The sequence below is a fragment of the Schistocerca americana genome, chromosome 1, assembly GCF_021461395.2.
Source record: "Schistocerca americana isolate TAMUIC-IGC-003095 chromosome 1, iqSchAmer2.1, whole genome shotgun sequence".
Classification (NCBI taxonomy): Eukaryota; Metazoa; Arthropoda; class Insecta; order Orthoptera; family Acrididae; genus Schistocerca; species Schistocerca americana.
Genome location: NC_060119.1, coordinates 165,241,824 through 165,254,817, shown reverse-complemented (window position 1 = coordinate 165,254,817; position 12,994 = coordinate 165,241,824). Strand labels below are relative to the sequence as shown.

Sequence of the window (12,994 nt, the reverse complement as noted above, 5' to 3'; positions counted from 1 at the left end):
TGTGATGTAAAACACGGTGAACTGCTAATGATGAATCACCAGTACTTCTTTATCTCGTAGAAGTAAATCTAATGGTCTTCTACAGTAATTCCCACACTGCACAAACGTCCTCTCAATGAATAGAAGAGCATCCTTTGATGCTTCCTCTTTTAAGCTCTAAATAATTAAAAGAAAATGGAACGACGTTTGCAGTCATCTGCAATCACATACGACATTTAGTCAAAGTTTTATTCACTCTTAAGCGTCCAGTAATAAATAATTTCATTTCCTTTCGCGATCCGTGTATCTTGAGGCTAGCTGATTAGTAGTTTTGGAGAAAGATAGGACAGTGTTCCAACCTTCGTTAAAACTCGTTTACCAACAAAAATGAAAGCGTACGGGTGCAATTCGTATACACAATGAAGGCTACCATTGCAAAATATTCCTATACTTGTACAATGCATCAGATAGTTGTGAGAAAAGAAATATTTACACGAGGCTGCTAGTGGTAGCAATTGATGGCCGATCGTTTTCGAACGCTCCAGTCTGTTGTGTTCTTTAGTTAAACAATAATTTTTTAAAAATTTTAGTTCTTACATGTGCGCTTCTAGCAACGCATTTCATCAACAGAAATTCGAATCCTAATGAATAAGACCAAATTCTGCAGGTACCTCTTCTGCTTCAAAATTAGTAACGAATGCGTCTTAATATGTTACCACAAAAATATTTCACAGATACATACATTCATCCAAGTAATTGTTCACACGTTAGAAACTTATTTGTGACGAAACGTGTTAATCAAAATTAGACTAAGTGAATAATTTTTTAAAGCGAAACACACTCTATTATCATTTATCACAGTCACTGTACTAGTTTATATGAAATAAAGCAGCACGCAAAGAGACACTCTGACTGTATTTAATCGATAACGACAAATTAGCGAATTCGATACTTCGAATTACGCGTGGGTAATAGTTGACGTCTAGATAAATGCCGTCAGTTTTTCTTGCATCTGCTGCTGCACATGAGGAATACTAGAGTTTACGTGAGACAGTAAATACGTAAGCTTACTCTTAACGTATGTCAGCATTTTTCAGTGTTTCACTTTCTTTTACTCTGTCTTATGTTACAGTTATTTTCCTTAATCACTTGACCATTGATCAAACACAGTCTTTTCCTTTTAATCCTGGAAAATCACATATCAGTGTTGTTTGAAGAATTCCTGAGCCATCAGGCGGTTTCCATACACTATTATTATGATTATTATTAAACTCATAAATTGTATTGGTAAAACAATGAAAATGGAAGAGTTTTCTGCAAGCTATAAATTTCAGTGAAATGTCAGAGGTCCGTTATTTGACGATGGAACTTGAGGTCTTAGTTTTTATGTTGTGTACACTAGCAGAAAGTATACAAATATATACGCCTTTTGCCCGGAATAAGCGGGGCGAGATCGAAAATTTTAATGTCTTACGAGGCAGTGTATTTATCGTCAGTATTTTGAATTTAATGACAACTGTTAAATGATTCTGCAACTAGAGCGCTACCGCTTCCGGTGCTGCTGAAATAATGTTGCAAACACGATTTTGTTTCCAGCGTCACTTGTCAGATTAATTCGCTTCGGTGACCTGCCCTTTGTTCACTGCACGTGCACAAAGCGACTCAGTTTCCTTCCGGGTTACGATGTGAGCTGTGTTATTACGGCAGCGATGAACTGATTTACTCATTCTGATAATTTTTTGTTCATGGATGCACAGACGTACATGCAAAGAAAGACTAGGAAAATGACACAGTACTAATGATTTATTATTTATTTGGCGAGACAATTCTACTTGGATACAAAGAACATGATTACATGTTCACAACAAACTATGAATCTCATCATGTACTCGGAAATGGGTGACACGTTGAGTTCACAAAGAGAATTAATGTCAGAGTTACACACTATTATCTAGAATTACGTTTCCACAAGCGGAAACGTTCCTTTGTTACTTTTCCTGTGTATTAAAGAAGATAGCCACATGATATATTGTTATGGGATATTATATAAAGTTTTAAGTTAAAGACAGTGCACAACAATTGCTGAATAACAACGAATCTAACTTAAACAAGAAATTATTTGGACAAAAGTATGTGTACAAATAAGAGGAACGCAAACACCATAGGAAATAATGGACTGTTTATAATCCAGATACATATAATAAGAATTAAGTGTACCCTCAAATTGAAGAGTGTTAGTAATACATACCGAACTAATTTAGCCAGGAATAGATAAATAAAAATAAGGAATACCATCATAGCGTACGGTTTTGATTCCTAAATGAAGCAGGAAGTTATACCTAAAAATCATACAGCAGTGTGTGAGAAAGCTCATCTGCAAGAGGGAAAAGTAAGCATAGTTTGAAAATCAATTTTTGCAATAATGGTCTTGCAGTCTTATTTTTATTTACGGTACAATGGGAGGATTATTCATAAAAATGAAACGTTTCTAAGCAGAATCTTATTTTACACACTGAATATGTATCAAAAAGGAATCGATGTAAGTCACTTGTAAGCAAAAATTTGGTTGCTCAATCCTGGAGCTATCGATCATGAGTAAAAGTACGTAAAAGTTTCCTTAGAACATATTAAAATTTTTTTATTGCGCTCGGAACTCCAACAGAAATATTAAGTAACCGACTATAACGTAATACCTGATACTAAATAACAGTGAATATATTGCGATATATTCCTAGACTTTTTTCATCATATTTTACAAGTGGAGAAAAGATATGCATTCCATAGTGACTACATAGCTTGGTACATATCTGTAACTCGTCTTAACTATGTTAACTATGCACAGTATGAATTCCTTTAGCGTTGTCTTGTTGGCAAAACTGTATCGTCACAAAAACTCGAAGTAAAATTGTTGAAAAATCCTGTTCATAATCACACACGGCATGCTATCGTGTGAACGAAATACGAAACCGTAGGCTTCTATATCATTAAGTAGCTACAGTATGGTACTTTTATTCGCTTACAGACCAATTTTACAAAGATATGGAGATCTCGTGGTAGTGAAATTTAACGACAGCAAAAATAACGTAATTCATGTATGCAGGCATTTACAAATTTATAGGTCTACTTTGATTAGATGGAACAGGTAGTCGGTCGTGGACTTAAAGTAGGAACTATTTCGGCACATATCTGAAGTAATTTAGGAAAATCTTGGAAAACTTAAATGAAGATGGCCTGATGAAGACTGGAGTTTGCACCGTCCTGAATACAAAGGCAGTCTGTTTAAAATGGTGCTACCTCATATGGTTTATCGCTGGTGTACACTAACTAAGAGAATAGAAGCTTTCGAAATGTGGTGCTACAGAAGAATGCTGAAGATTAGATGGGTAGATCACATAACTAATGAGGAAGTATTGAATAGGATTGGGGAGAAGAGAAGTTTGTGGCACAACTTGACCAGAAGAAGGGATCGGTTGGTAGGACATGTTCTGAGGCATCAAGGGATCACCAATTTAGTATTGGAGGGCAGCGTGGAGGGTAAAAATCGTAGAGGGAGACCAAGAGATGAATACACTAAGCAGATTCAGAAGGATGTAGGTTGCAGTAGGTACTGGGAGATGAAAAAGCTTGCACAGGATAGAGTGGCATGGAGAGCTGCATCAAACCAGTCTCAGGGCTGAAGACCACAACAACAACAACGTTACGCAAAAAAATTATTTAATAATGTAAGAGACTAGTGCTACACTGCTCATTCATTTTTCACTCCCAGTCACTGCACGCATTGCCACACACTACACACACACATTATTTCATATTGTAGCACTACACACACTATCAGTTGATGTCAAGAGAATAACGACGATCTTTGGTTTCTATTTTCAGCTTCCCATTTGCCACCGTGAAAAACTGTCATCATCCGTATATAATGAGTGAGATGGTGAGATCAGAAAGAGGATAAGATGTAAATATTATCCACTGCAGAGGGGACTAAGGTTTTGAAGATAGAAAAGATAGTTACCTAATGTGAAAGTGTAATGTTTTATTATTATTATAGTCATTGTTATTTACCTATGCTACTTTGTACCAAACCCCTACTCCGCGTTACCTAAGCAATACTTCTTTATATAGAATGTACTGTTTTAACAAATACTTCCATTTTAAATAAGTTCGTTTTGGAAATCTCTTCGTTCTCCTTTAGCAATTTATTATCAATTTTATTCCTTGGTACAAAATACTGTTCCTTGCTGGTAAACGTCAGTGCAGTCTATATATTGTTCCATGGACATGGAAAGAGCTGTTTGTGCAGTAACTGTCAATGTTATTTTCGATGTGCACAACTGGTAAATGTACTCACATAATGTAGTTAATATCCCCAGTGTTTTGAACAGACCTTTAGAATGAGACCAAATAAAAATTATATTTATTATTCTTATGGCTCTTACCTGTAGTTTGAAAACTGTGTTCATATGTTGTGCGTTTGTTCCCCAGAGAAGAATTCCGCAACTGAGTGCACATACAGACAGTGCGTAGTTAAAAGATACTGGGTGCTAAACGCTGATGGCAAGTCTAAGGGTCTAACATTCTGATGACACTCTGTTTGGGAGTATCTTTGTGTCTTTTCTCCAGCTGAGAATCAACATTCATTCTCGGAATTTTGCGTTTGTTATATAGTCAATAGATGTGTCGTCTAGCTTTAATTTAACAGCATCATTTTTCCTCTTTAAAATCGTATTTGTCTTCTTTATGTTCAATATCACTTTATTTCATATCGGCCAATTGTAAACATCCTTTAGGTTTTCATTTGCTATCTCTGAAAGAAGTTCTCTTTTTTTCTGAGTCATTGTAATACTGTTGTCATCAGCAAAGAGAATTTCTTCCCCAAGAGTAACACGACTGGAAAAGTAATTAGTACATATCAGGAACAGTACTGGTCCTAACATGCAACTGAAGATTCAAAAAAATTTATGTTCATTATGTAAAACTGTTCGTTTTGCCTATGAAATTAGCATAAATGTAGTGAAGTTTTCATTAATTTAAGCTGCACTGTGTCAGTTGATGGAAGCTAATTAGGGTGCTGATAACCCTGTAGTCGTGCGCCTATAAACCACACACACACACACACACACACACACAAAAGCGCGCGTGCGAAGGAAATCTGAAGTGTTCCGAACGCATTGACAGTAGACTTGCAAGGGCCATCGAACAGCTGACCGCCCGAGACCGTGCCCGTCCCAGAGAGTGACGCAGCGCGGCTTCCTGGAAGACGGCGTGTTGACCCTCCCTCCAGCATTAGGGAACCCCAGCCTGTGACAACAAGACCCTGTACCTTGTCCACCGTCCACCCACGCAACTACTGGTTCTGTACGTCAATACCGGCTACCACTTAAAAGTCCGACAAATGTCATTTACGCAGAGTCTTAGAAATCATGCTGACCTCTCAAGAACCCGAGTGACACGCGTTAATCATTATGATTAAGTTGTAATTCACTGTCGCGGTGTGTTTGACAGCTAGAAGTTGGCGTCGACACTGACGCATCGTTCTGTTACGCAGTTGTATTTATTTGTTGACGCGGGAAACAAAAAGAAGAGGCGATATAATAGATTACAGAGCATATATTGGAGCTAATAAAGAATTGCCAAGAGCTGGAGAACGGGAAATGCACGGAAAGGAAAAGAAGGAAGTGTTTTGATAACTAAAGAAAATGTGAACAGGGTACCAAACAAAGTCCAAGGGTCTAACGATGGCCATTTTGCTAACAGCACAGAAACTATACGGCGTTAAACACTGTAGTAAATAGATTATTATTTATTACTAATATTACTTCCGATAACTATTGTTCTATAGACGAGAAGAAATAAAATTCAGATATTACTGTGGCCGAAGGAGCGATCTGTTTTATTTCCTAAAATGGTTCAACAGCCAAGATCGTATAAATATTTTTTTTACTTATAACAACCGGTTTCCACATACTTTGATGTCATCTTCACATCTTAAGTTGTCATGTGGATAAAACTAAGTACATTATAGAAAGTCCGTCATAATTAAAATATTTAAAACCATAAAGCACATCGCGCAAATGGCCGCGTCATATATATATATATATATATATATATATATATATATATATATATATATATATCACAGATGCGTGTTACGTCACAAAAACACAGTGCAGAATAGTACATCTGTTTGCATAAGCTGGACATATTCTAAATATTTAAAATCCACCTTACGCCTTAAACGGCGTGTGAGGTACAACTCAAGCAATCTGAAAATGGTGACTACAACAAAATTCAGCTGATAAGATGAAGTATTAAATATCTTTCTCTGGATTATTGGCGGTTTTATCAATTAAACGTTAAGTCCTGTAATACTTACTGAATGATTTGAGATGTCAAATTTAGGTTCTCGACAAGTGAAATAAGAAGGTAGAGGAAATGTTCATACTATTTTTATTACAGGAACTACAGTAGCCATAGATTAAGAGAAGTCTTGGAAATAAGGGTAGGACAATATGACGAATCCTGTAATTTGCACGAAACTTTTCGGATATTAATTGTTGTATGTGGGAGCGAAGATTGCCGAAATTCACTTTACCGAACAGGGTGAATTTTGATAGGAAAGTGCTGATAGTACGGACGACCGCGAATAAAAACATCGTATAAACTCTTGGTCTTTACTCACACGTTTCTCTAGTACAGCCACTTGGAAGTGTCAGCACTATAACTGGCAGTAGATTCACAAATCATTGATTGTGTTTGTATCGCCACTAACTTCAATGTCTCTGCAGATCGTATAGACATTAGCCGTTTTTCTAAACAGGGCGGTTCTCTATAGCGCTATTCTAGTTCAACGTTCCCACCAACAGCTGAAACGGAGGAACATTACATGTGTCTTGTTTAGGCTTTTTGCATTTGCGAATATTAACTGGGAAGGGAAATTTGCCCACAGCCTTGGAAGGGAGTGAACAATAGTTTTGTAAGAGAAAGGCAAAATAAGAACTCAGGACGTGGAAACTAGATTTACATGGGTACCTATAGACGTTGCAAGAAGATATAGAGAGAAATTAATGAATATCTGGAATTTAGAAAAGAAGTATGATATACTACAGAAATACGTGAAGCACTCACATAAATGAAAGTATAACTAAATACAGAAGAAAGTTTCAACATCGCCCATGAGAAAGAAGATATACAGATACAGAATTGAGGCCAAGAATACCGACCGTGCTACACTATCAAAGATCTTGACACATCTTAATAACAGCTTGCCCCATCCCTAAATTAATATTAAAGATCTCATAAAAGTACCCCAGCACACAATAAAGTATTTTATAAAAAGCCGTTTATAAAAAATCTTTGACTAAGTTACTTAAGTGCTATGTGGGCCCAAGAAGAAGTTGAAGTTACGACGAATCACTTCGCAAAACAGTCTGTTAATTTACAACCCTATTAATTTACTACCCTACTAATTTCAAGTAGTTATGTCTTAGAAACGGCAGGGAAGAGAGAATATGCTTTTAAGCTTTCTGCCGTGTATTAATGTTCGTCCAATCTCAAAATTCCTTTAAATTATATATTTTTTGGAAACATTTTCATCACTTTAATATGACAACACTAAACATGTGAGGGATCGTATGGAACTCCTCGCTCACTTGCATGTGGCCACTCGTGGGAAACAACACAGAACGTCTTAGAGAACTCAAAATGTTGGGAGTGTCTTCGAATGTTGAGCATCTTCGTCTGTGAGGAATGGTGCCGCCTACGGATGTAGCGGTAAACGGCGCTTGATGTTATTGAGAGATATTTTCGAAAAATTTTGATATAAGGACCAGTGGTCCCTGGTGGCCCATTATACAGTAATTGTACTTCGTTAGATTCCATACTCAATATTAATGTTTTCATCTGTATTGCACTGAAAATGCCTGCACACGGTATATATCGTGCGTCTTGTCTGAAAACATACCTGTTCTACCCGCTCACGGTAGTTTCTGTTGCCAATAGCGAGGCTCGTTATGCTTTTCGCCCTCAGCTTGGATTCAGTACTGCACCCGTTCGGGTTTTGTTTTTCTGGCAGTGTTAGTCGTACGTTAAAGGCGAAACGCAGCAATAAGGATAGGTTCACTGACGAAGAGTTGGTCGATGCACAGCTCATGTATGGGTTCACTGAATGCAGTGGATGACAGACGCAACCACTGCATGGTGATCTGTTCTCGAAGCGACAGTAACCACGCCACACTACTTTTGTATCTGTACGTAGGAGAAACCGAATCATTCCTAACTAGAATGGTTAAATATCACAGGGCTTCTTCACTGCTGTAAACGTATTGTCACAGAAAAGTTTAATGTGGAAATAAAGCGAATAAATAGTAATTACTTAATTACTCCGTAACGAGCCATCGGGAACCACGTGGCTATTAGAGGAAAATACTCTGAAAATAACCTTGATCAACCTCCTAAATTTTGTCGGGAAGTTCGGACTGACCCTGTGTAGACTACTGAAGACAGGATTCTTTCGTGTGACAATTTCTATTATTTGTAAGATTAGATGTGTACCATTAACCCAAAGAGCATGGATGGCTTCTACATTCACATACATTTGCAAAACCTGACGTCGTCAGATGAAGTAGACACAGCGATCTGTATTACTTATTTCTAATTCTGATTCTACGTGGTGACATATATGGTTCAAATGGCTCTGAGCACTATGGGACTTAACATCTGTGATCATCAGTCCCCTAGAACTTAGAACTACTTAAACCTAACTAACCTAAGGACATCACACACATCCATGCCCGAGGCAGGATTCGAACCTGCGACCGTAGCGGTCTTGCGGTTCCAGACTGAAGCGCCTAGAACCGCCTGGCCACATCGGCCGGCGGTGACATATATGTCCAGGCCAGACTTTCGATATTTTGACATGTTACCAATAGTGACGGTACTACGGTAGAGGATATATCTTACCAGTATTGTCGAAATTATTTCTTAATCCATTCCCGTACCGAACGGATGTGTGTTGTTCTATGACGCAGCATGTAAATTTGCGTATAAAAATGTGAAACTAAGACTACGACTGATACACTAGATTTCTTTTAACGAGGAACACGCTCTGTGCCTGTACCAATGTGCTTCTTGTATCCTCTTTGTTTGCTCTGTTTGAGTTATTTTGCTTCCAACATAGCAGAATTTCTTCACTTCATCCACTTAGTGGTCCCCACTTTCAAAATTATTGCCAATCTCATATGTTACTTCTCATTACTTTCGTCTTTCTTTAGTTTTTTCTCTGTAGTCTTATTCTTGCATACATCCCTTCCACCCTTAGTGGAGCAGACGGGTCACTTCTGTAGCCTACTGATCACTGGACGTGTAAAACCGACACCTACAGGCAAGGTTATTGCTTGGCAGGTATTGCAACACCTGAGATCGTCCTACGCCGTAAAATAGCTGCAGACACTGTAAGCAAAAAGGTTGAACTAAATCATTTACATCGATCTACAGCCGTCAGCCACCAAGATCTAGGTTGAGACCCAGAAGAAGTTTCCTCCGTTCCGCGTCAGCACTATCTATGTCTCCACGCGTTGCCAGAAAACAATTGTGGAGAGCTAGTATCTGCATTTGACCAACTTCAAATGTGGCCATAACGTGCTGAGTGACTAACATCGGGAGGTACTCTAGATTGATCCACCTGGAGATGCTTGAACAGGCTAAGAGCAAGAACAACGTTGTCAAATGGAGGTATTCCAAAGGGCCGATGAAATGTGTAAGCAGAGAAGACATAGTGGATGGCCTGTGCCACTGTCCATGCTGCATGAGTCATGCAGAAGAAGAGCCGTTGAGGGGTGAGGGTGCTGCAGTTGCTGTTGCCCTGATTCTAGTAGGAAATCATTTACTTTTTCCCTCTTGCGTTTGGTTACGTAAAATATGTAAATGGTCGGTTATCTAAATTGTTGTTTAAGTAGTATCTCAAAACATTGCACAGTTATGTAGTGTACAGTTTTGTACGACTTCTGGCTCCACGAGCGATATAAGTACTCAGATCTGATGATGTTTTGCCGGAGCCGAAACCTGACACACTTTCACAAATATCTGTAAACGCATTCTAGATGAACAAAAAATCTGTTGCACAGCCAGTGGGTGACGATTTTGTCCCGTGAAGGTAATGCGTAATTTTTTGCAAATAATCACTGTTTATGGTGGAAGGGGCAGCTAGCGAGGCGAGCAAAGCGGCGCGTACTGACCCGTCCTTCTGCTCGGCGGCGCGGTCGCGCTGCCGGCGGTTCTTGAACCAGTTGGAGACCTGCGTGGTGGTGAGCCCCGTGGCCTCGGCGAGCTCGCGCTTCTCGCGCGGGCTGGGGTACGGGTTGTGCGTGTACCACTCGCGCAGCACGGAGCGGGACTTCTCCTTGAAGCAGTAGCTCGTCTCCTCGCCGTCCCAGATGGTGCGCGGCAGCGGGAACTTGCGGCGCACGCGGTACTTGCCGACGGCGCCCAGGGGCCGGCCGCGCAGCTTCTCCGCCTCGACGTAGTGCGCCTTCAGCCAGAGCGCCTGCAGCTTGGGGTGGTTGTGCGGCGAGAACTGGTGCGACTCGAGAATGCGGTACAGCTCCTTGAAGTTGCCGCGGTGGAAGGCGACGATGGCCTTGGCCTTGAGCACGCTCTCGTGCTTGTGCAGCTTGTCGCAGGCCGGCAGCGACCAGAGGAAGCGGCCGAGGCGCTCGATGTTGCCCGACTGCTGCAGCACCTCGCACACGCACGCCACCTGCTCCTGCGTGAAGCCGAAACTGGGCAGCAACGGACTCATACTGGGCGCCGCCGTCACACCGACGCCGACGCCGCCCCCGGGGGCGGCCGACGCCACCGTCGTCGTCGCCGCCCCGACGCTGACGGCCGGCGGCGGGGGCGCCGGCGGCGGCGAGTGCTGCTGCTGCTGCTGCGCCTGGAAGTGGTGCATCGGCGTCTGCAGGCCTCCGCCAGCGGAGGGGGGCCCTGCCAGCATCGCAGCCGGCGCGCTAGCCGGCCATGCGCCGCCGCTCTCTCCCAGCTGGCTGCTCGCGTGGCGACGTGCACGGATCGAGCGCGCGCCCACACAGCGTCGACGCACTCGGCTCGAGGTCTCGAGACGTACTGCCGGCCGCGGCCGCCCGCCGCTACCGCCCCGACCAGCTCGCCGGCGTCCCGCCCCCCTCGCCGCGCCCAATCGCCCTCCTCGCTCCCACCGGCTCGCTCGCCATTGGTCTCCGCCCAGCCTGGGGGGCCGGGCTAGCGCGTCCTGTGGGAGGCGCCGCGCCGGCCACGTGTGCCATCAGTCAGACGCGAGACGGCGGCGCGACCATTGTCCGCCTCTGGAACGTCGTCGTTAATAAAAACACTATCTTTACGGCCACGCCGCTCGCGCCCGTAATTAATTATACGACGTGTTATTATTCCGGGAGTGAAAATCTGTTCCCGACCGAGCACCTACAAATAACAGTCCTTTCTTTCCCCCGTGGGTTCCGCCCTGCAGACCGGCGACCAATCCTGTAATTCCCGGTAAGCGTGTGCCACTTGCGGACAATTAACGCTCTGGGAGGGAAAATAAGACAGAAACCACGGGAACTTCCACTTAAGTTTGTTACGATTCGCACGAAGTAAGCGGCGTTTACCAGCCTGACCTTATTGTTATTTAGATGAGCCATAATTAAGATACTTGACATAACCGACACGAAAAATTTCTCAACGAATTGTAATTACTCCGCAACATACCAATATAGGAGTTTCTTTGTGTTTCAGTTTTTGTTGCAAATTTTTATTCAGGCTCCTCTCGTTTTGTTAAGAACGCGTCTTTGGCAATTCGCTAGTCACCAACAACGCGAGGCACATTAGAACGAATGCACCTGCTGTGGGCGAACTTAGGATATAATTTTTAGGATATAATTTTGTAGCAGAAACACAATAGTTTTAGGAATAATGATCTTCTTCCTTTAACATCTAAAAGATGACTCGTAGTAACAACTAAACCTTCCTAGAGTAAAAGCATGGAAAATAAAAGAAATTCTTAGCAGCAAAGTAACTGACATAACACAAAACCAAGCAAGACCTTAAGAGAGGAGAGGAAACACACAGTTCTTATTTATTTGCTTTAACACTTCCCCCCACATCGAACAGTGGTGCACTGTACAACTTTTAAATATAAAATAAGAAGATGAAACACATTACTTATGAAGTCCTATCTTGGTACACATTACTTTAAATTTGTTTGATTTTAAAGAACTTGTAAACATGTCATCTAGTTGATTTTCAGAACATACATATTCCACTTTGATATCTCCGCTTTGATAGAGTTCCCGCACAAAATAATAGCATACTTCGATGTGCTTAGAACGTTTGTGGAACTCTGCGTTTCTCATTAGTTCACTGTCACTTGCATTGTCAGTTAACAATACGGACGGGTTTCTTTATCCACTGATCCCCAACAGCAGTCTGTTGAGCCATACAAACTCCTTGGCTCCTTCACTTGCAGCAACGAACTCCGCTTCAGTGGTGGATAGTGCAACTGATCTCTGCAGTTGAGATGTCCACGAGACAGCCGTTTCGCCAATCATTGAAACAAAACCATTTGTTGAGCGTCTTATGTTGTCAGAAAAATCAGCATCACCATAGGCACAAAGTTTACCGCCAGATGAAGTATAGAAGAGACCGACGTCTGATATCTATAAATGCGTTTTACAGCGTTCCAATCAGAAGAACTGTGTTTACTCATAGATCGAGCAACTTTTGGAACAGCATAAGAGAGATCTAGACGAGTAGATCATGCCAGGTACATTAATGATCCCATAGCCGAACAATAAGGAATGTTACTGTCAAGAATATTGCTATATTCAATGTCTAGACATTGTTCATTATCACAGGAAGTTTTTAATGGTTTTGCATCAGCCATGATAAAGCGATGTAGAATCTTCTCTGTGGATGCTCGCTGTGAAATAAACAAGCCAGACTCTCATTGCTCTATTTGGATGCCTAAAAATGAATTCACTGCACT

At 41.4% G+C, this 12,994-nt stretch overlaps 1 protein-coding gene across 1 annotated transcript in view; it reads right to left on the bottom strand.

Annotated features, from left to right (window-relative positions):
- LOC124551947 (homeobox protein six1-like) overlaps positions 1–10,805 on the bottom strand; it is a gene marked incomplete at its 3' end in the record, with an annotated part of 416,701 nt that extends 405,896 nt beyond the window's left edge. The window contains exon 1 of the mRNA XM_047126479.1: positions 10,215–10,805. Coding sequence (XP_046982435.1) covers positions 10,215–10,777 — 563 coding nt within the window. The remainder of the gene's footprint in view (positions 1–10,214) is intronic.
- Positions 10,806–12,994: the final 2,189 nt, after the last annotated feature.